Here is a 24,847-nt window from a genome sequence, read left to right on the forward strand (position 1 = left end):
GGTGGAAAATTACTTCAAATGAATTGACTACAGACTGCAATTTTGTACAAACCTTTTATTTAGAATATAGGGATGTTAAAACGTCGAAAAATGTCAAACATTTTCAATTCGATTATATTTCTTTATAAAAATTAGGTGGAAAACAGTCCGTTGAGAACTAGGGCCTATAGACCTACACCCAGGGCTGGCGCCAGGCAATCTTGCACCCTGTGCAATATTAGTGGAAAGCGCCCCTTTTTTATATTTTCACACATAAACTGATACACAAGCATAAGTCTTTCCCACATTACCCAGAGGTAGAAAAACTACGTTCTCCTGAAGCAACCGTGGCCGGGATTTTATTAGGGATTTGGAGAGCAATTAATAAATTCGGAGCAAAATCTTTAAGGTTTGAACTAAAAATTAAATTTAACAAATCTAGGCTTGAGCTTTGTGGTGTAAAAAGCAGGGATATTACGCTTAATTCTTCTCCATCTAAATCTTTAAACTACATAATGTTATAACATTCTGCAAATTAAGGCAGGAAGCACGTACATTTTTATTTGTTAAACATTCGCTTATAATACAAAAAAATTAAATATTGATGTTTTATGTATCAAGCTGTTCAAACTTTTCTGCAATTGATTGAATGGCTTCATTAAGAATTTTGAAAAAAAATCTACTTTAAATCTTTGTTTCGGGTCTAGGTAGTTTCACGACATTCATCAGCATAAAGTCTTTTTCTTCGTTGAAATCGCAATGATGAAGCTTCAGGAAACATATTTAGTATTTCTAGGGAAATAGCAATACGCTCGGTTAATTGAACAAACCTACCCATTAAATTTATCATCGGAACGCATTAAAATTAAACTGTTTTTTGTATTTTCTAAAACGTTTATGCCGCTTGACAGATTAACGGACGGACTTTGCAAATATTTACTAGGTTTATTTATGTAATTTTCTAAAACATCAAACCAAATTTGTAGGCAGCAAATAAATGTAGAATCAAACATTTTATTTCCTAACGATTCTGCAATGTGTTTTGCCTCTTGATTTCCTATTTCTATAAGGACTTCATGTGTTTCTTCTAAATTTGTTTTAAAAGGCCTCAATGTCTAACCTGCTCTCCCATCTAGTCGCAGAAAGGGGTTTCAAAGTTAGACTTCTGAATTTTGTTCTAATAAATATCCCACATCGTTACGGAACTTGAAAAAAAAGTTATACAAACATTGAATTGTATCGAAAAATTTGACTGCATATAATGAGCACCAAGCACCATCATTAACCACTAAATTTAAGGAATTCGAACAAAATGGAACGAAACATGGTCTTGGTTCCAGGGTTTGAACTCAATTTTGAACATCCGCATCTTTTTCTTTCATATTCGAACCATTATCATAACTTTGGCTTCAACAGTTACTTACTAAAATTCGATGTAATTGAAGCGTGTCTAAATCAACAGAGTCAGCCACATTCCGGTCTTGTCTTGTCACGAAACACGTCACTGATAGCTATTTATTTAATCTTAATTTACCAACAAGGGTACCCGTGGCATGTTGGTTAGTGCGTTGGACTGTCATGCCAGAGATCTTATGTTCGATCCCTGCCTATGGCATCTAAAGTCTTTTCACGGGTTCTGCCTCTTGCGAGGGATTGACAAATTCTCCAAGAGTAATTCTTGTCATGAAAAAGTGCTTTCTCAAATTAGCCGTTCGGATTCGGCATATAAACTGTAGGTCCCCTTAATTCCTGACAATATTACTCGCACACAGGAATGGTTGAGAGTTGTAAGTCAATAGGCCCTAATTCTCAACAGACTGTTGTTCCACCCGATTGAAACAATCTGCATTCTGCACCAGACTAGATAATACACATTAAAAGTAGCATTTAACAGTCTGCGGAAGAACGATTCGACTTAACAAAAAATCATCCCTTTTTAATTTTTACACTTAATGCTCCTTTTTCATTCTATTTAATATTTCATCTTCTGTAAGCAGGCACTTAACTCTTACACAGATACAGTGAGCAATAAGAAAACCTGCATGCTCTACCCATATTTGGAAATTAGGTAGGAAGGATTTTTGTAATATTGCGATATCTTGAGTTGCGTTTTAATTGGATGCAACAATGAAAGTGAGTGATGTTAGTTAGTGCGCAAGAGATAACTTAGGACAGTTGTGAGGAATGTTTTTTTGAGATTATTTTAAGAATGGTTTTGGTTAAAAAAATGGCAAATAGTACATATTTGTTTGCACAAGATCAGATTATATTTTCTTTCTCCTGGTAATGCGCCCCCAGAATTGTGCGCCCTATGCATTTGCACATGTTGCACATATGCTTTGTCCGGCCCTGACTGCAACTCTTAACCATTCCAGAGTGCGAGTACTGAAGTCAGGGATGGAGGGGACAGTTTGAAGAATTACTCTTGGAGGAGGCAGTATTAGTGAACAAACTTTAAATGCAGGGATCGAACTCAAGACATCGCCCATGACGGTCTAACGCATTAACCATCATGTCGTGGGTACTACGATTATCTTTTCTTAGAAAGTTAAAAAACTGTTGTTTTTTTAAATAAATCAATAGACCGGCTTAAGTTCTTGTGTTCACTGAACTTTTTAAGGCCTGAAGATCTAAGTCCTTAAGGCCTACTTTTCAAAACCCGTGTTTTGTTGGAAAACCTATCAAGAATAGGTGTGTGTGATCGGAAATCGACGATTTTGAAATCACCTAGGTGATCTGCACACAAACATTCGGTTGCTTAAAGGATTTTAAATCACAGAAATTAATGCAGAGGAAGTGTGTCTTCAATAGGATGGCGCCATTGCTCATACGGCAAGAAGATCAATGAATTTCTAGCGTGAACGGCTTATCTCTCTTAGAGGCAATTTTCAGTTGCAAGCACGATCGAAAGATTTTTCCCCATGTGATTTTTTCCTGTGGGGTTATCTCAAGTCTTTGGTATACACGGATCGTCCAAAGACTCTTCGTCATTTGAAAAATAGATATGCCGATAAGAAATGGACAGAAATTTCAAATTTTGGGTGTCTCAGTGGATTGACGTGTAGTCCAGTTAAGAAAGGTTTTCGCCTTAAAAAAAATCTAACAGTTTTGAATCTTGGCACACTTCCTTAGGGATGTCCGGTGATGACCAAAAATCCGACGTGAGCTCTAGCTACAGTTAAGAGAAACAAGTAGTTTCTCGAAAAAGTCGTTTATCTCGAAAACTGTTTGTATCAAAAAATGTTGTTCCCCAAAATTAAAGCTTATTAAATTTTATAAAAAAAAGCTTCTTCGATTTTTTTTCGTATCTATTATAGTTTTTAAAATAACTCTAGCGGCAGTGAAGACGGTTTTTTCGGATTTGCGGGTTTATCTTAAAAACTGTTTGTCATATCAAAAAATAATCTTCTACAAAATTTAAGCTTATTAAATTTCTTAAAGAATTATAATATTAATTTGTTTTTACTTGTTTTAGTTTGTAAAATAACTCTATATTCATTTAAGGAAAACATGTGTTTTTTTTACACGAAAAGAAAGCTTATTAAATTAAAAAAAAAATGGAGTGTTCAATTTTTATGTTCCTTCTTACTTCTGAAACTCATTGGCTTACTATATAGCTCATTGGCTGAATGCCTAGAGAATAAACATTGCAGCAAGTTTCTTTATCATCTCCAACGATGCCACTCGCTATTGACATAATTTCATTTGTAATTGGAAATAGAGGATGACTTTATAACCAATTTGCATCTTTGCAATGTCTGTATTATCTCTATTTTACGTTCCTCCCCAAAATCTTCATGTTGCTCACTAGTAGAAAAAAGAACGCCAGTGAATCCTTCAAGTCAGCCCAAGAACATATTTGCTAAGTACACTATCTTTTCATTCCACGCATTAGAGTTTGTTCAATCGTCTGGACCGACCACACCCCTGTTCAAAATCGGTCAGTTCTTCTCATAGTAAAGTTACCCTCTTGCTCAAAGTTTTTAACTTCATCTGGGGTCATCACAGAAGGCGGTTTTATCGCGTCCTGCAAATACAAGTGACATGATATGGCATACGAGAAGTGTCCGGGCATAGAAATATGGAATCATATTCTTCACTCAGTTAATATGGACATTCCAATAGCCAGACCGCTAAGAGTGAATAAAATCTTTAAGAAATGTAATCATATTAAACAATTGAATGAATAAGGCTGCTGTTGGTCCATTAGATTTGAATGTGTTAAGATTTGTTTATAGTTTTTCACCATTGGATCAAATGAGGGTTGTTTAAGTGCACATAACGAAGGAGACTCATCAAGCAAATTCGGCATGAGATTTTGGATTTCCTATAATTCATGTTGGCTTATGTCGACTATTAAATTAACTAAAGGTGTAAGTATTAGCGAAAGCTTTTCCTTGCAGCATCTTTTCAACAGAAACCGGGGCGTATTAGTACTCATTAACGCCTGCTGGCCACTTCTAATCATCAGAAAACCTGTTGGAACAATAAAGGCTATTATCAGGTAAAATCCATCCAATCTGACTGCTCATTTTGATGGACGGGACTCAGATGAAGGCAACGATTTATTTACAGATTGGATGAATAGCTGGAATCTGGTCGGGTGTGGCAAAAAGCTGATATCTCCAACCCTGAGCTTCATAGTATGAAGAACAAAACCCTAAGCTTGATATAAGGTTTACCAACTTCATAGAACCAAGCTTGCACAGCGTAAGCACTAGGAAGAGCAGAGAGGGTTTAAAAGGAGATGTCGGTGCACATTGGTTTTAAGTTCCTGAATATTACAATGACTAGGAAAGACAGAATGTGGTAAGGCATTCCACATTCACGTAGTACGGCTCAAAAATGAATATCTGTATTTGACAGTACGGTCGAAGTTGGGCTCGAGGGTATACTGATGAGCATTCCTAGAAGCGCGAGTATTACGATTGAACTGTTTAAGGGGAGGAATGCAACTGGCTATTTCACTAGAGCATGAGCGGTTAAAATAACGGTAAAAAAGGGTCAGACAAGAGACCTTACGACGATGTTCAAGCAAAGTAAATGAACTTATGATGATACTCTCATCATCTATTAATTTTAATGCTCCACGTTCAATACTATCCAAGAGGCTTAAGTAAGTTGCAGGACCACCCGCCCAGAGATGCAAGTTATACTCAAGCTTTGGACGTATGTAAGTCTTGTAGATAACAGCCAGATCAGAAGGTGTGAAAAATTTCTTACATCGCCTTAGGAAACCCAAACACCTTGCGGCATTTTTGGCGACATCGCCTATGTGATCATTCCACAAGAGGTCGTTGGTGACACACATACCGAGAATATCGAGGTGTTCAGTCTCATTGATGCAAGTGCCATCCATGGATAACGGCATTGCGTTTTCGAAGCAATAAATTCCACGCGGTTTTTTAATCCTAATTGAAATTCCTGTTTAGGTCCGAATTTAGCTTATCCTATTTTGTCGTTGTAGTTCCACATTCGAAGAAGAGGGATGTGAGTCTGAAAACGAATATGAAGAGCTAAGAGTACCATCGTCAGCGAAACAATGTATTGGATTAGAAGTTGCAGACAGAAGATCATTAATAAAATTGAGAAAGAGTGTTGGAGATAAAACAGAGCCCTGGGGCACACCAGCATTTATTTTATGGTTTTCAGACTTGAATCCATCCAATACTACTTGTATTGAACGATCCGAAAGGTAGTTACTAACCCAATGAAGGAGGGATTCATGAAAACCGAAAGCACTCATTTTCGATAAGAGAGCCTGAAACCCTATCAAAAGCTTTTGAAATATCAAGTGCAATAATCTTACTTTCTCCAAAACGATGTAAAGATTTGCTCCAATGTTCGGTTAGATGAACCATGAGATCACTAGTGGACCTATTGCTACAAAAGCGGTATTGCCGGTCATTAAGAAGCTTTCGATCTTTCTTGAGCTGATAATTAATCAGCGTTTTAATGACCTTGAATGTTCAGAGACGCACAACTGATATAATGCTATGTTCTATTGCGATGCACTTCCTTTTTCTATTTTCAATGTTCGTTTTCTTTAGTATAAGAGTTTCCAGGGACGTTTCAAAACGATTCAAAAACAAACTGAATTGTATATTTTTATATATTAGTAGTTTGAGTGAAAAAAAAATATTTTTGATCTTATCCCCTCCGATTTGAACGAGTATAGACGTAAACAAAAAAGACCGATGCAATTTTTATTTCAAACAAAAAATATATTTATTTTAAATCTATATTTAGATACGAATGCATCTGCGAAACATTATGTTTACAATATTTGCAAGAATTCAAAAACAACAAAAGAAAAACAATTAACTTTAAAATAAACAAAATTAAACTTAAAACTTCCACACACAAAACAATTTCAAATCATCATAAAAATAAACAAATCAAAATTTTTAAATTTTTAATGCAGAGAGTAATTTTTGTTCATGGTTGTTTTTAAATTGAATGCACATGTGTGAAACCAAATAGCTATGTTTTGAAAAAAAAAAAAAATAACAAAATTCTTAATATCACATCGTAAATATAAAGTAAGTAGGTATACAAATTTTTAATGGAAAGTGTTTTTATTTCTTTAAACTTGTTTTTCAAACTTAATGAAATAAATACCACCAGACCAGAAATTAATTATTTCAAAAAATCTAAGTTTAAACTTTCAGACACGTGAGAAATAAGTATTTTCCCACAAACATCATCAATATGTGTTTGCTAATGGATATTTCTTGCTTTTGAAGAAATACATTTTTCAAACACCACTTTTATGAATGAAATAGTCAAAACCTCAAAACAAAGTTCAACATACATAATAATTTATTATTGTTCTCTTTCAAAAAATTCACATGATGCCAAGAAGTTTTTAACCTAAAATTTGTGTTTTTCTCTTGATTTTTCAAACGTTTCTAGACACAAATACTGAAAGTTTGATAAACTAGATGAAATCGCTCATAAATCAGTTTTTGTTTTGTAGGAAGAAAGACACATTTAAATTTTACAAAAAGCTGTCACACCACCTACATATTTATTTATATTTGTTTATTTTAAACAAAATATGAATAAAACATATTTTAAAAAATACAAAAATAAAATAGAATTAGTTGAAACATGTTTTTAATTTGACATAATATTAACGACATAGACCATAAATATGTTCTCGTTGATTTAAATAGACAGTTAGGGTGTGATATTTATGAAACATAAAATTATGTTTTCAGTTATTTATTCAAAGAAAAGTTTTATTGCATAAAGCGACAGATAATTTGTGCATATTTTTCCAAAAAGTGGGTGTTCGAAAGAATTCGAATAACTCAGTTTTAATACATATTTTTTTCAGTCATACAATTGAAACGAAATTAAAGTTACCAATATTCTAATATGACGTCTGAAATACGTTTTAAAATAAGGGTTTTGATATATTGAACACTACATACAAATGTATGCACAGTAAATAAATATACATTAAAGGTTGTTTCAAAAAGGGGTTTCATTATGAAAAGACCGCTATTTGGGTAGCTGAAACTTTTGAAGTAGTGAAAAGTCGATTAAAAATTCAAAAAGAAATGATAAACCCTTCAATTGATAAAAAAGAAATTACTACAAAGATATTGAACATTTTGCAGTCACTGTTTGAAAGGTCAATAAAGCACTTTTGGGTCGTCGCAAAGAAAATACTCGCCGGTAATAGTATTCAAATTTGAACTGTTGGAACAAGTGATCTGAAAAATTGAAGCAGTTTGCGTTTCTCAAGAATAATTAACCGCATATTGTAGACAGACTTAAGAGTTTTAAGGTTTCGTTAGTACGAGAATTCAAGCCGTCGTAACATCGCTGACTGGGTCCTTAAAAAAAAAAATAATTAAGATTTTCATCGAAAATTCCGCAGCTTAAATTTCCTTCTGATTCGAAATTCCTGCTGTGGTAATGGAAAGTTGAGCCAAAATTCTGCATCTTCAGTAATAAGTTCCAATTTCAGACATTTTATATCGGGGCTTCTTCTCTATACTCAATAAATCATCGTTGATACTGCGGGGTTACGTTCCACACAATTAATGAAACAATTTTCCTGACCTTTTAATTTTACAATTGGCCACACTTTTAAAGGCCATATCCAAACTTTTAGACAGGCAAGGAGGTTAAACTTTTACAAAAAAACTGAATTTTTATAAGCGCCTTAAAAACACTCTTAAGTCCACTTAAGTAATTTTAGCTACTAATCTTTTTTTATATCATAATCGTAGACGGAATGTCTACACAATTTTTGTTCTTTTTTACGCTCGTTGATAAATCTTTTAAAAGAAGAAAGTTATGACCTTTTGTTTAATATCTTTAGTTTAATTCGTGGGCTTTTGCAAAAGGTAAAACAACTCAAGTAGAGGATGATTTGTCTTATGTATCAATTTACTTTATTTATGAGAAAATAGGCAGAAATAATTTTGGTTAAGTCTTTTTAAAGTTCTTTTTATGTTCGACATTAATCAAAAAAGTAAAAACTGCTTATGTCAACTTAGGATATTTTACCACAAAACTATTTCGGTTAAAACGTAATAAGAACATGGTAGGATACTTAGTAAATGAAAAGCTGTAATAGTGGTTTTGGTAAAAGAACTTAAATCAAAAAAAGAACTTAATAAATGTATTAAGTACTCCACTTTTTGAAATTTGATTTAGCTTTTTAAATAATTTTATATATGTTAGAGAAAATTACTAACAACTGCATTTTTATATCTTTCTTAAGTTTAAATAAAAGTTAAAGTTAAAAATCCGCTTTCTGAATAACTGTAGCAATAGGTTTTATCTCTTGAACACCATAAGGCTTTACGGCCGAAAAATGTGGACTTTTATTTAAATAAAAAGTTGAGAAAATGATTCATCGAAGCCACTCGAAATATGCATCTTTTAAGATAAGAGTTCCAGACTCAATCTTCCACCTTCTAAACTCAACATCGCTTTGGCCAAAAGGGATCATAATACACGAATTCGAGAGTAAACAAAATAATAATATAAAGTCGTCATCCTTTAACCCTTTTCAAAAAACTACCTTATATACACTTTGGTTGATACTTTTGATCTTTCTGACGTCGAAATGCTATGTATTAAAATCAAATTGGAAACAGGTTATCTCTTTATCATCTCAGTATACATACCTCCAAGATCTACCAGTTTTGCCTATGAAAATTGCATGCATTTAACTGAGAAGATCCACGACCAAATGGAACCTAATGATGAACTGCTGATCGTAGGTGATTTCAATCTTCCGAACCTCCACTGGACAAAATCATCAGATTTCAACTTTTTGACACCTATCAGTCCAACGAGCACCAATGAATTCACAATTATTGATGGTTTAGCTTCTTGTGGACTTGTTCAATTTAATGGAGTTGCTAATCAATACAACAAATATTTGGAACTAATATTTTTCTCCGACACGATAAATACTGACGTAGCTGTATCTCCAGCCGATGTTAAACTAGTAGAAGAAGACCGTCACCATCCAGCTTTAAATATATCACTGAATATAAATGTGTGCAATATCCTTAATACATCAAATGAAAAACTTGAATTCAATTTTAAAAAATGTAACTTTAATGAACTAACTAGCTTATTGTGTAATGTTGACTGGAATCAACTGAAACTATGCCATTACGGAAATCTCGCTATAATTCTAAAACTCCACTATGGTTTGACACTCAATTAAAAAACTTAAAAAATAAAAGAAATAAGGCATGGCTAAAATTTAGTAAAACTAGAGCAGAAGAAGACTTCAGGATTTACTCCGAACTTAAAAATATTTTCATTGACAACTCCAATATTCTATACTCTGACTATATTATAAAAATTGAAAATGAATTGAAACAGACCTCAAAAAACTTCAGGGATTTCGTGAAAAGTAAAAGAAAAACTGACGGTTACCCAAACTCTATGTCTTTTAATAACACAACAAGTCATGACTCCCAAATAATTTCAAATATGTTTGCTAATTTCTTCAAAGATGCTTTCAACGTGCCTTCTTCTTTTCATATTCCCGATTCGTTCTTCCCAGCCCAAAATTATCCTCACCTTAACTCACTTGACTTGACAATATGTAAGGATTCAATTGTTCGTTGTGTCTCAGAACTTTATGACTGTTTTCACACTGGCCCTGATGGAGTACCATCATGTGTTTTAAAAAAATGTGTGTTTCATTTATCGTACCCTCTGTTTGTTTTGTTCAATGAATCTCTTAGAAAGCTCAGTTTTCCCACTATTAAGGAAAAGTGCATTTATAACTCCGATTCATATAAAAGGGTCTAAGAATGAAATAACGAATTACCGGCCGATTGCCAAAACTTTCCGTTATTCCCAAACTATTTGAGTCCATTATCTGTAAGATGTTATCCTTTAATTGTAATTCAATTGTATGTGAAAATCAACATGGTTTCGTCCAGAATAAATCAACAATTACAAACCATCTTCATTTCACTTCTCTCTGCCTTGACTCCTTCGAAGATCGTAAGCAAGTAGATTGCGTATTCACAGATTTCAGTAAAGTCTTTGACAAATTGTGTCCCAAGACTTTAGTCCATAAACTTAAGGCCTTAGGGTTTAACGACAAATTCTTGACGTGGATCGCGTCTTATCTTAAGAACAGAAGTTATAGCGTTATATTCAGAAATGAACTCTCCGACCAATTTTACGTCAACTCTGGTGTTCCACAGGGTAGCCATTTAGGTCCTTTATTATTTATTTTGTATATAAATGACATAACATCCGTTATAAAAAACTTCTCCGTTTTAATATACGCTGATGACATTAAAATTTTCAAATCTATTAGTTCAATTAATGACTGCTCACAGCTTCAAGAAGATCTTCATCGTTTTAGGGAATGGTGCAATACAAACCGACTTTTATTGAATATTGACAAATGTCGTTTTCTTCCGTTTTCCCAAATATGCACACCACATCCTTATTTTCAGAGACTTTTGCTAATAAACCTCCCTAAACTTTCATAACATAACAGGCTTGTCTGTATAGACATGATCTTTAACATTTTTAACTTCCCATAGGAAGTTATTGTAATGGGTCCGATTTGTCAAATTGAAAATTTTGACATTTCTCGACGTTTCAAGTTCCTTAGAGTCGAAATAAAAGATTTTTAAAAAGATGTCTGTTCGTGCGTGTGTACGTACGTTCGTACGTTCGTACGTCCGTACGTTCAAGACGTTTTTTTTGTCATCCATAGCTCAAGAACCAGAAGAGATATCAACTTCAATTTTGGTTAACCCTTAATAAGTAAGTAAGTAAGTAAGTAAGTTATTCATTTATTAAGAGTTAAATACAATAGTTTGTTACAAAATTTGAATCTTAAAGCTATGGCTTAGCCGTCAGCCTGATTGGCAAATTTATATTTTAAATTTAATTAATGACTATAAATAAAATAAATTTTCAATAAATTCAAAATGGCAGGTATTTAAATGTATTCAGATATTAACAATTTTCTGTATTTGTAAACTGTTTTCAAGAAATTGCTAAGAGTTTTCCATTCACATTCGTTTAAAAGTTGTACAGATTCTTGTAATGTTAAAGTGGGTTTACCAAAATGCATAATTCTTTGTGGTCTGAATATAGGGCATATACTAATAATATGAAAGCAGTCTTCTTTTGCTTTAAGGTTGCACAGCGAACAGAATTGGTTAAAGCTTCCATTATAGGGGTTCCCATTGAGGTGAAGGACCTCGCACCTTGCTTTGAAGATTATAGATATCTCATCATACCTTAACGAATCATGGAAGTAGTTCCTTTGTTTTAGATTGTAATCCAATTGGCTGTATAAGACTCTGTTATCAGACTCTCGCGCCTTAAGGATGAACATATCACGAGATGCGTCTTCATTCTTCTGAATAATGTTGTAGAGATTTTCTTTCAAATTGCTTAAGTTGTTAGTGTCAATTATTAAGTTTTCACCACAAGCGTTACCAATAGTCTGCCATTTTTTATACCACCAGTCTTTGTTCCTTAACTCATACAAAAACAGTTTCTTCGAAAGTCGATATTCTTCATAATGACTACATAGCTTAATTATGAAGTCAGCTTGAGATTTCAGAGTGTTGGTTAGGAGTTTTGGAAGGCCAGTTTCCAAGTAAATACAATAATTTGGTGTATTTTGTGGCAGGTTAAATAGTTTCTTCAGAAAATTTCTTTGGAATAATTCTATTTCCTCGTACTCATCTGCACCCCAGACTTGAGAAGCGTAGCAAAGGGTTGATTTGACAACTGAATTAAATATCTTATGTTTTGAGGATAAAGTGATTCTTTTGTTTGAAAAAACATTTTTCCAGGTTAGGTTGATTAAGCTTTGTGAGCTATTGCTTTTCTCGGCTAGGTGGTTCTTGAAACTAAAAGTTGAACTAAGTCTCACACCTAGGTATTTAATTTCTCTCACGGTTTCTACAGCTTGTCCATCGTAATACCACTGTCTGTCATTATGATTTCTTGAATGTCGCTCGAAGACCATCATTTTCGATTTTTCTGTATTTATAGATAGATCCCATCTCTTGCAGTAGTTTGACAAGCGATTTATCATCAATTGCATCTGCTCAGGTGATTCAGCTAGTATGACAAGGTCGTCTGCGTAGAGTAACACATTGACTAAAGTACCAGCAATTCTGACTCCACCAGGTAGATCATCTACTACGTCGTTTAAAAAGAGTGAGAACAATAATGCACTGAGGAGACAGCCTTGTTTCACACCAGAATTAGTTCCGAACCACTCCGAGTACGTTGTACCATCCCAAACTGCTGCATTAGTATCCGTGTACATTTCTCTAATCACTTTAATGAATTTTGACGATATACCAAGTTGCGACATTTTGTAAAAAAGAGCGTCCCTGTTAATAAGATCAAAGGCAGCTTTGAAATCAACAAAGAAAGAGTATACTTTTTTGTTCCTGGCTTGGAACGCTTTAACAATAGACGTAAGAACATATATTTGGTCAATAGTGGAGTAATTCTTTCTAAATCCCGCTTGTAGTTCAGACAGAATGTTTTTCCTTTCAACCCATCTATCTAATCTTTCAACTAAGACACCACAGAAAATTTTTGACATAACATTCATGAAAGAGATTCCTCTATAATTTTCTACAACGTCTAAAGGTCCTTTTTTGTGGATCGGGAAGATCACAGATTTCCTGAACGAAGAGGGGATGCTTGCCGTTGATAAAATTTTGTTGAACAGGGTCCTTAAGTTGTCATAATATTGAGGTGTTGCATTTTTAAAAAACTCATAAGGAATACCATCCTCACCTGGCGCTTTTCCATTTTTCGCTTTCATCAACACAGATTGTATTTCTTCAATAGAGATGTCGGAGTCTAGTGATTCGTCAATGCATAAAGGTTCTGCGTATGAGATTGTCAGATTAGAATTATTTGAGAGGAGAAGTTTAAAGTGGTTTGCAAGTAATTCAGCCGATACACCTGTACCGATTTTATAATTCATTCCGTTGATTTCCCTCGCAATCTTCCAGAATTCCTTGGCGTTTCGAGTTTGTCCTAAAAGAAGAGCTTGTTGGTTTTCAAAGTCAGTTTTCTTTTGACGACATAAGTTTTTGTAATTTGTGTTGGCTTCGATATACCAAGTCCTAAGGTGTTGGTTGTTTGATGAACGGATTGTGCGTAAAATGGAGAACGACTTTATTCTAGCTTTCCAGCACTCTTTGTCAAACCATTCCTGTTTAAATGATAACTTCGGGTTTATAGTTTTGCTTGGATAAGAATTTCGAATACATTCAGTAAGTTGATTTGAAAGATCTTCCGTGGATTCCGTTCGCAAGGCATTAGTTAGTAAAAAATTTTCTAAATTTCGCTGAAACGAAGTTTTCTGTTCATATTTCCAACAAAGACGAGGAAGAAGTTTAAGATTTGTTTCAGTAGAAGGTGCTTGGTTTAAAAATTCCACAACTATGGGCATGTGGTCTGAGAAAGTCTTACACTCAACTTCAAATCTGTTGACACGATCAATCCATTTATCATTTACAGCGCAAAGGTCAATCACAGATTTACCCTGTGCGCCGATGAAGGTGAGGTGGCCATCTTTATCTCCTATTGTACATCCATTTAGAATTGTTAAACCATGAATTTGGAGCAACTGGAGCAATTCCACTCCGTTTTTATTGCATACACTGTCAGCTGAATTTCTTTCGTTGGTAGATATCGAAGGATTTGATATATTTTTTGCTATTTTTATTTGATTTTTTCCAGTTCTTGCATTACAGTCTCCAATGAGGAGTATACTCATACTGCTGCTATCTAGACTTTGGATTGTATTGTAAAGTTTTTCGAAATCATTTTTCCAGTGATTGCAATTTATGTAACATGGTACGATACACATATTCTTCTCCTTCACACATTTTACAATTGTTGTTCCTTCACATTCGTCAAAAATGAATGTATTTAGTAACGAAGATCGTATCCCATATAGAGTGCCTCCACTTGCTCGCCCTTTATCTGACGATTTAGTTGCTTCTAACCACATAAGCTTATAACCACTAAAATATTTTTCAAATTTAATAAAGTTCTCTTTTGTTACATGTGTTTCAAATAATAAAAATATTTCAAAATTTTTAATGTAATTAAAGAAGTTTACAAATAAAAGTTTATTATTTAACCCTGATATATTGTATGAAATTATTTTAAGACAAATTTTAACATTATTTTGACTGACGGCTTCTAAATTTCAGTTTCTATCAAATCTATTACAATTTTGATGTTGATGTTCATGTACCATCCCTGTTGATATTTGCTGTTCTATTACATTTATTTCTTGATGATTGTTGTTTGACAGCATATTTTCTCTGACAGATGTGACAGCTGTTAAGTTTATAGAGTTGAACATATTTTGTAGTTCTGCTTCTCCGTTTTTGTTTAGATATTTTAAGATATTGTTTTTGTTTAAATAAAATTTTTTATCATTAATTATAAGAGAATTGTTTTTAATTAATATTTTTTCTGCTGGGTTACATTTTTTGATTGCTTTTCTATAGCCAAGTAAAATGCGATTTTTAAGTTGTGATTGCTTACTCCGATCATGTTGTATATAGACACCCGTGCCTTTCAGTTTTTGTGTATTTTTTAACATTTTCATTGCAATTTCATTCGAACCGGTGTTAAGTTTAAGTTTGATTGTGTTATTGTTTTCACTGAGTTTAACAGCTCTTGGCATTCGGGGTGCTTCGTTATCCAGCAAAAGTTGGGTTATGTCATCAATTTTTTCTTGTGGATTATTGGTGCTAATGGGCATCGAAAATATTAAATTTTTTTCCACGAATTTCACGACTTTGTAATTCGAGCTCTTCTTCTAAAGCACAGCAGCGTTTTTCAAACATTTGTATTTGATTGGATAACTCTCGGTTTTCTTGTCGTAGATGATCGATTTCTAAGTTTATCTTACCTATGTCATCTTTCGTTGCCAGAATGGCTATGGCCGTTTGTAGAGAACTATCAATGATACACCTGATTTGATTAAAATCTGATTGAGTCATAGCCATTTTTCGGTTATATTTGAATACTTTGTTTAATCTGTTGATATTTGATTCAGGAATTCGTAATTCTTCTGGTGAAGTTTCGTGAATTTTTCTTTTATTGTCAGTCATGTGACACTTGTTTCAGATTAACAAACTATTTTTCAGCTTAATCACTATTGTTACCTTGAAATTTTAATTTGTATCCGTGTAATTAAAAGTGATCTTAAAGATAGTATACTTTTAGTATTTATTTAAATGTAAAAAATATTAAATATTGAAAATTGTAACGAGCGATGAGAAACTTGAACTTTTCACTTTAACAGCAGTGTTGCTGTAAGATATTAAGGTTAACCCTTAATATCTTACGAACCAAAAACGCTAGAGACTTGAATTAAATTTTATATAATATATTGTAACGTGATACCAAACAGGTTTATTTTTTGAAAAAAATCAATGTAACTTTTTTTTTATAAATCAATAAAACTGAAACAAAAAATGTGTCACCTCCAAAATTTTACGACTGAAATATGATTTCATCTCTTAAACAATTTTGTGGAACGAAGAATAATGTTTTTGACATCTGATAAAATTTTGAAAAAAATCGAATTGACAGTTTTTTTTACAAAAAATAAAACTCTAAAAAAAACAATACTAAAACTTGGTAAAAATTGACTTTCGGCTCAAATAGCTTTTCAAAAATTAAAAATACTGTCTTCAACCTTTTTTATTTCACAGAAAATATTGTTTCCGATATTCAGTAATTTTTATATAAAATTCCAACAGTCCGTTTTTTCATAAAAAATAAAATCCACAAAAATAGTCCGCAAATTTGGTAAAAATTGATACGAGTACATATAGACAAACTTTTAAGCAAGAGAAATCGACAGACGGGATGGGAAGTTATCAGTGTGGGTTGCATCCCAGCCTCTTTTCTTATTATAAAATTAGTCTAAAGGGTTTAAATCTCATGATCTAGGCGACCACCTGAACGGTCCCGAACTCACCTCTCAATTAGTCCTGCTGTGTGGCACGTGGCACTGTCTTGTTGAAACACCACATGTTATGCATGTCAAGCTCTAGCATTTTAGGCAAAAAAAAGTTAGATATCATCTCAATGTCCAATGATGCCACCAGCCCATACACCGCACCATACTGTGACTTTTTCTGGATGCATTAGTAGCTCTTGCAATTTTTTTGGCTGATATTCACTTCAAAATCTACAATTCTGCTTATTTATGTACCCATTGAAGCAAAAATGAGCTCCGTCGCTGAACACAATTTTTTGGTAAAAAAGTGGATCTTCGGCCAACTTTCTAAGAGCCCATGCACTAAAAATTTTATGTTGTTCGGCTTTAATTCTTGCACCAGCTGTATTTTAAAAGGCATCACACCTAAATCCTTTTTTGGTGGGAAAATTAGTCACAATAGCCCGAATAGCGGCTTCAGTGGTCGATTAAACGATTAAACTGCCCATAAAATGGAAGAAGCGCACGATGAACTTTCTTAAAAGAGCACGCATTTTGATAATAAAATTTAATAATTTTCAAGCGGGTTTCGTTTGTAAGACGATTCAAGGTTAAATTATAGACCAAACTGAAGATGTTTAACAGTGAAACAAAACACACGAAATTAGCGTCAGCTTTTTAAACCAGTGTCGCCAAAAAGATAATAGCTAAAAAATCACTCTTTATTAAGGAGCAATACCATTTGATATGTGAAACTTGTAACTCAAATTTTGTTCATAGCCCAGTTGTCGGCGCGCAGACTCTGGTGCAAAATTAATCAAATTTCTCCCAAAACAAAAACCGTGTTTGTCCAAAATAATTCAATTTGTTTTTATTTTCTAAAAGTTACAATTTTGAAATTAATGAAAAAGGGAAATTATAAAAAATAACTTACATAGGTATGAATATCTTAATTTTTGAACTGCCGCCATCCGACTGTACCTTTTTCTCATTAAAACTTAGGTTAGGTACATGGCGAGGAAAATTCTCGAGCCTTTTTTCATTTTTCTTTGGTTTAGCTATTCTTGTGGCGTGGTATTGCCAGAGTAATTAAACAAATAGTTTTTAGTACTGGAGAGTTTATGGCTCGATGACATCCCGGGGCCCGTCTGAAGCTCTATCTGAAGACTCCAGATCCAAGACAGCGAGCCTCCCAACCGACCTCTTCACCAAAATGTTTCCATTTGACAGACGAACATCAGCTATCCGCACAACTCCATCAGGACCAGGAAAAACGTTTGTCACTCTGCCAAGCCTCCAAGCAGATCGAACTTCCCCCGGCTCAATAACAAGAACAATGCTTCCAATCTCTACTGGCTTTGTTTTTGTGTACCATTTTGAACGCCTCGTCAGCTCAGGAAGATACTCTGTGTACCAACGCCTTGTTAATTCTCTCATTAGGTGTTGCGCTCGACGGCTATACAGCCTACTCCATTGATCTTTGCCAGAAAACACTCCAGGTGCGGTTAAATTCTGATCGGCATCTCCAAAAAGTATAGAGTTTGGTGTAAGTGGTCGAGGATCCTCCGGGTCGACGGGTATATGAGTTAGCGGCCTCCTATTAATCTGCCCCTGTGCCTCATATAGCGCGTTTAAAAGAACATCTTCTCGAGGTGTCACTCCCCTTAAGGTAAACTCTATGCTGGATTTAATGGATTTAATAAGGCGCTCCCATGCTCCACCCATCCACGGTGAATATGCAGGTATGAAACGCCAGAGAATCCCTTCGTACTTGGCGCAGTACTCACCGAGAGCAGCCTCCATCTCCTTTACATCTTTATCTAGGCGGTTCTTTGTGCCGACGAAGTTAAGGCCATTATCGCTATAGATGAATTTGGTGACTACACGAATGATGAGAAATCGACGAACAGCCATATAACACTGGTCCATAGAGAGATCATTGAGCACCTCAATGTGGACGGCACGGAAACTCAAACAAGTAAAAATCATCCCAAATCGTTTAACTGTGCCTCTTCCATATTTAACATGCATGGGACCGAAACAGTCTACCCCTACATGGGTAAAAGGTCTCAACTCAAAGGCTAACCGACCTTCAGGCAATTGACCCATAAATGGTGTTACTGCCTTAGCCTTGAGTCTTTTGCACATAAAACACTTTGATTGGACTCGTGCCACTGTCGAACGAATGCTTATAACCCAAGCTCTTTCCCTGATGTCTGAAATCGTCGTGGCCGTTGCAACGTGATTGTTCGCTTCATGGTGGTGCTGAACTAATAACTCCACTAGCGGATGGTGTTTCGGCAGTATGGCAGGATTCCGTGCTGCGTATGAAATATTTGCTTTCTGTATTCTCGAGCCTAGTCGCATAGTACCCTCATCATCGATAAACGGACACAGATTCAATAAGGTACTCGTGGTCCCTAAAACTTCGATTAGCTTGCAGACAAGTAATTTCATCCGAAAAGGCATCTTGCTGGATTTTCCGAAATAACCAGTCCTGAGCTCTTACAATTTCTGAAGGTGTTGCGAAAGGCTCTGTTTCAATTCCCTTTTTACTCAACAAGTCTTTAAAACGAAGTAATAGTGCCACTACTCTGACTGCCGAAAACCATCTAGCTCGAAATCTTGGTTTTAACTCATCAAATATTTTAAATGATATTGGTTGATGTCTATGCAAATTTACTGGGAATTTAGATAAATCAATTGTGCTTACCTTATTTGCATTAGCGATAACTTTCCCTGGCGTAACTGGCCAATCAACTTGGGGAAGCTTCAAAAATTCGGGTCCTGCAAACCATCTCGAGTTATTAGAGCTTTCTGCATTGTCGCACCATCTGGTTCCGTCATCCGCAACATTATCCGCAGATCTTAAGAACCACCACTGATGCGGATTAGTAGTTTCTAAAATTTCTCCAACACGAACAGCAACGAAACTTGGGAATTTGAAGGTGGAAGAACTAATCCATGAGAGCACCGTCTTAGAATCGGAGATAAAGATGATGTCATCAGCTCGAATTGAGTGAGAACTTCTCACAGTTTCCGCAATCCGCACCCCAAGCACAGCCGCCTGTAACTCTAAGCGAGGTACTGACAGTCTTTTAACCGGAGCAACCTTCGCCTTAGCCATGGCAATTGCAACTTCGACTGCTGCATTATGCTCGAAGCGCCAATATGATACAGCAGCAAATGCCTTCTCCGAAGCATCCATAAAAACGACCGAACTGATCCTTGAGTAACCCGGTTTCAATGTAGTATACGCACGAGGAATCTTGATTTCCTCTATTTGTCGCAAGATTCTTATGAAATTCAGCCACTGCTGTCGCAACACACAGGATATCTACTCGTCCCAATTGAAGCCTTCGCGCCAGATCTCTTGCAAAATATATCGCCCTCTGATGATGATACAGGAAATAAGACCAAGGGGGTCGAAAATTCTCATAATCGTTCTTAATATTTCTCGTTTGGATATATTAGCATTTGAATCCGACATCTTCTTTAAAAACTCTTCATCGTAGAGCTTATAAATCAGATAATCAGAGGAAGGCTGCCATAACATTCCCAAAATCTTTGTGACGTAACTCTCTGACTCATTAGGATCGATACTCACCAGGCTTGCTTTGATATTCGATTCAGGAATCTGGTCCAAAAACGCACGACTATTCGATTGAAATCCCACCAGCTCGAAGTTCATTGCCTTACAGATTTCAATGGCATCTTTGCTAACAGCAACAGCCTCTTCAACCGTGTCGTGACTATTAAAGTAGTCGTCAACATACGTTCGGTTAACAAGCCCATCAACTGCCTCCGGACACTGCTGCTTATAGAAGTTCGCATGATGATTTTTCACAAATTGTGCAGATGTGGGAGAGCATGAAGGTCCAAACATCATGACTTGCATAATGTAGACTGCTGGCCTTCTAGAAACATCGCCATCTCGCCAAAGAAACCTCTGACAATGCTGGTCCGCTTCACAAATCTTAATGCGGTGGAACATCTCTCGAACATCCGCATTTACAGCAACTTTTCGTTCGCGAAATTTGAACAGCCCAGCGTGGAGAGGTACCAAGTTGTCTGGACCCTTCAATAAATGCGAGTTCAATGAAACTCCATTCACCTTCGCAGCGACGTCAGCAACAACTCTTGGCTTCGGTGGATGTTTATTCTGATTCACAACCACAAATGTAGGTGTATACCAAACTCTCGGATGCTCTTGACACAGCTCTTCATCTGAAACTATCCTAGCGTAACCTTTGGACAATAAATCTTTTATGTATTGGTTCATCCACTTCAACAGCTCAGGTCTCTTCAACAAAGACTTCTCAAAAGTAATAAGTCTTTTCTCAGCCATGGGGTAGCTATCAGGAAGTTTAACGTCATCGGAAGCCCATAGCAAACCAATCTCGTAGTGATCGTCAACATAGCGCAGGGTGCGCTTCATCACCTCTAATGCCCGAGCGTCAAGTTGGCTAACAAAATTTCCGCTAAGAGGCCGAACCCCAAACTCCTCGGTTGAGAAATGACGTTTTACTATATCATGAAGTTCTTCATCTTGCTTGCTAATTCCATGAAAGTAAGAAATCGAAGCTATTCTTGAAGGGCCAATACAAGATACGCTGGATTCCATCTTTGTTGTACCAAAGACGGTCCAACCTAGGAGAGTCTTCATCGCATGTGGTTCATCATCTTTACCAGATCGCTGACGACTGCCCACAAGAAGCTTAGCTTGATCTAACCCCAGTAATATTTTCGGCCTTGCATCATTTAGATTCGGTAACGGCAAATCTCTTAGATGCAAGAACTTTTGCTTTAAAGCGGCAACGTCAACACTCTGGTGTGGCAGTTCCAGATTCTTCACTGAATAAATGTCCCTTAGCAAATGTCGTTTACGTTTATTTATGCCAGAAACATGTAAATTTGTACGCAAAGAGTCCTCAGTTCTGGAAACGCCCTTTGTCCACTGGAGTGTAAGCTGCTCTGGTTCACCTCTCAAGTCCAAAAGATCAAAAACATCTTTTTCCACCATCGTAATGGATGAGCCATCGTCCAAAAAGGCAAATGTGTCTAAAGATTTATTATTGTTCCCAAATAAACGAACGGGAACAACTTTGAACATAACTGGAGCTTTAGGTTCTAGATGTGACGAATGAATTTGCGACGGTGGAACGAAAGGATGTGCCGATGAATTCAAGGTTGGCTTCGTTGTTGACGGATGAAGTAACGGATGGTGATTTTTCGAGCAGCCCTCGATACCACACAACTTCTTTAGTGAACAGTTTTTCCATCTATGTGGTGATAACTTTAAGCATCTAAAGCAAATAGCCTTGCTCTTAGCAAATGTGAACCTATCGTCTAAAGACAAAGCTTTAAATTCTTCACATTCACTTAAAGTGTGTTTGGCTTTTTCACATTTAACACATTTTTCTTCACTCTGTATAACTGGTTGGTGAGTCAGGACCTTCCGTGATGAACTGGAGCCGCTTGCTTTGTCTAACGATAACTGCTTTGTTGCTTTGGATAACTCTGGTGGCAAGTCGTATAGTTTCTCAGTGAGAAAAACTGCGAAATCTTCTAAATTCGAGTGCGTCTTCTTGGATTTTCGTTTTTGCCAGTCGTGGTATTGTCCAGGAGACAACCTACTTGCTAGATCTGTCAGAATATAATTGTTGTCTAGTTCCTTACTTAAATCCATCGACTTGATGTCCGCAACAAATCCATTCAGAACCACAGCCCATTGACGCAGTTTTGTATCACTCGGTGAGCTCAACGACGGCAACTTAAGCAGATTCGTGGTGAGACTGTGCACTAAAACATCTGCTCTCCCATAAATCGCACGTAATGAGTCCATCACGGCGTTTGCATCAGTAGAATACCTTAGACGATCGCTCACCAGATTGTAAGCTTCGCCTTTTAGTGCCTTTCTTAGACGAGCAACATTTTCTTTGGCACTGTAGTTGCCTTCAACTGTTGTTGATATGAATACCGATTCAAAATACGGCCATTCTTTATTATCCTGCCCCGAAAAAGAGGGCAACTCCTGGACTTGACTGCGATTCAAGATCGTCAATAAATTTGCCATATCTGACTGATGGCACGAACTGTCTTTTGACGCATCTTGCAATTTAACATTGCAATCTTTCTGCCCCGACAGAGGAGTTGAGTGGGCAGCAGCAGGACCTACCATTTGCTTGTGTCTGCAATCAATTTGTCGAATCGCTTCGAGCCTCTCACTAGCAAGCTTTTTCAAATCTGCAGAATGAACAGAACTCGCTTCTTGCCTTGCAACTGACGATGTTGCAACCAACTGCGCTTTCAGCGTGTCCATTTCTGCTTTCAGAGAAGCGATTTCCTGGTCTCTCATGTCAACGATCGTTTGGGCCACCCTAGCCGCCTCAATCAATCCATCCACAGCAGCTAAAACATCATTTTGAGTATTACTTGCCGCGGCACCTGCAGTGTGTGTATTCTCTTCCTTACTTTGACTTCCAATTTCATCGCAATCATCTCTACGACAAAACCATGGAGTATCAGTGTCAAATAAAGTAGGGTTAAAATCCGCACACTTGTAATGCCACCACCTTCGGCATGTTTCACACGAAACCATCTCATCGTCATCGGGCAAATCACACTTCGTTGAAGCACAGCTGTGTTCCATGTCGGTTAACATAATTGGAGTCTTCGTGGTGCAATTTTAATTAGCACCAACTATAAAATAAAAATATGTCGGCGCGCAGACTCTGGTGCAAAATTAATCAAATTTCTCCCAAAACAAAAACCGTGTTTGTCCAAAATAATTCAATTTGTTTTTATTTTCTAAAAGTTACAATTTTGAAATTAATGAAAAAGGGAAATTATAAAAAATAACTTACATAGGTATGAATATCTTAATTTTTGAACTGCCGCCATCCGACTGTACCTTTTTCTCATTAAAACTTAGGTTAGGTACATGGCGAGGAAAATTCTCGAGCCTTTTTTCATTTTTCTTTGGTTTAGCTATTCTTGTGGCGTGGTATTGCCAGAGTAATTAAACAAATAGTTTTTAGTACTGGAGAGTTTATGGCTCGATGACACCAGTTAATAAAAGTTTTCACCTCAAAAAAAAATCCAACAGTTTTGAAACTTGGCACACTTTCTCAGGGATGTCTGGTGATGACCCAAAAAAGTCGCCAAGAATCCGTCGTGAGATCTAGCGGCAGTTAAGAGAAACATGGCGTTTGTTTCAGTTTTTCACGTTTATCTTGAAAACCGTTTGTCGTATCAAAAACTGTTGTTGCACAAAATTAAAGGTCATTAAATTTTATAAAAAAAGCTGTTATGAATATTTTCGTATCTCTTATAAAGGGTGTCCCAAAATTAACGCAAGATTTGAATTAAATATTAAACGCCGTTTTTAGTCTTTTGATAGTTATATTTTTATTGACTCGTAAAGTACATAGGATAGGGTTATGTATGGAATAACACATCGGACAAATGGCCTCCACGGCTTTGCATGCACATGCGCACTCTTTTGTTGAAATTTTCCATGACCATTCTGCATAAATGTGGCTGAATTTCGTTGATGCAGCGTTGAAACTCGTCCTTTAATGCTCGGGTGGTTGTGGGCTTGTTGACAAAGACTTGTGATTTCAAATAACCACATAAAAAGAAGTCTAATGGTGTTGAATCACACGATCTAGGAGGCCAATTTTGATCACCGAAACGAGAGAGTACACGACCTGGAAATGTCTCATGCAGTAATTGAATTGTTTCACTGGCTGTATGACATGTGGCACCGTCTTGTTGAAACCACATATTGGACACATCAATATCATCCAATTTTGGCAGAAAGAACTGTGTAATCATGTCGCGATATCGAGCACCAGTAACAGTCACTGCTTGACCAGCATCATTTTCAAAAAAATATGGCCCAATTATGCCTCCAGCCCAAAATCCACACCATACAGTCACGCGTTGTGGATGCATTTGTGGGTTCTCCGAACCCCAAATGCGGCAATTTTGGCGATTGACAAAGCCATCAAGATGAAAATGTGCTTCATCGCTTAGGATGATTTTGCTCGAAAAATCATGGTCCATTTGTTGATGTTCAATAATCTATTGAACGAACTCTCTTCTCTGTCCATGGTCATTGGGCTTCAATTGTTGTGTTAATTGAATTTTGTAAGCATGAAGACACAGATCTTTGGTGAGTATACGCTGTAGAGAGGTTCTTGAAACTTGCAATTCTTGTCCACGACGTCGGATTGACAATCCAGCAACACTTTCACGCACTGCTTCGACATTCACATTTGAACGGCTTGTTTTTGGACGACCAGTGTGTTTGGCGTCTCCAACGGATCCAGTCTCCATGATTTTTTCAATTAATCTCTTCACAGTTGACGAAGTTAAAACACTATTCCGACCATA

The 24,847-nt window shown here is 36.0% G+C and overlaps 4 protein-coding genes across 4 annotated transcripts in view; 1 reads left to right on the forward strand and 3 right to left on the reverse strand.

Annotated features, from left to right (window-relative positions):
* Positions 1 to 24,847, forward strand: part of LOC129952469 (uncharacterized) — a 181,671-nt gene that overhangs the window by 29,161 nt on the left and 127,663 nt on the right. The window lies entirely within an intron of this gene.
* On the reverse strand, positions 17,567 to 18,814 carry LOC129950427 (uncharacterized). Its single transcript, XM_056062369.1, has one exon. It carries the CDS (start codon positions 18,812 to 18,814, stop codon positions 17,567 to 17,569), a length of 1,248 nt encoding a protein of 415 aa, XP_055918344.1.
* LOC129950429 (uncharacterized) lies at positions 18,825 to 19,655 on the reverse strand. Its single transcript, XM_056062370.1, has one exon. The coding sequence runs from the start codon at positions 19,653 to 19,655 to the stop codon at positions 18,825 to 18,827; it is 831 nt and encodes a 276-aa protein (XP_055918345.1).
* On the reverse strand, positions 19,785 to 23,504 carry LOC129950430 (uncharacterized). Its single transcript, XM_056062371.1, has 2 exons — positions 23,314 to 23,504; positions 19,785 to 23,257 (listed from the first exon to the last, which is right to left on the reverse strand). The coding sequence occupies exon 2, from the start codon at positions 23,109 to 23,111 to the stop codon at positions 19,785 to 19,787; it is 3,327 nt and encodes a 1,108-aa protein (XP_055918346.1). The 5' UTR covers positions 23,112 to 23,257; positions 23,314 to 23,504.

This window comes from Eupeodes corollae, chromosome 3 (assembly GCF_945859685.1).
Source record: "Eupeodes corollae chromosome 3, idEupCoro1.1, whole genome shotgun sequence".
Lineage (NCBI taxonomy): Eukaryota > Metazoa > Arthropoda > Insecta > Diptera > Syrphidae > Eupeodes > Eupeodes corollae.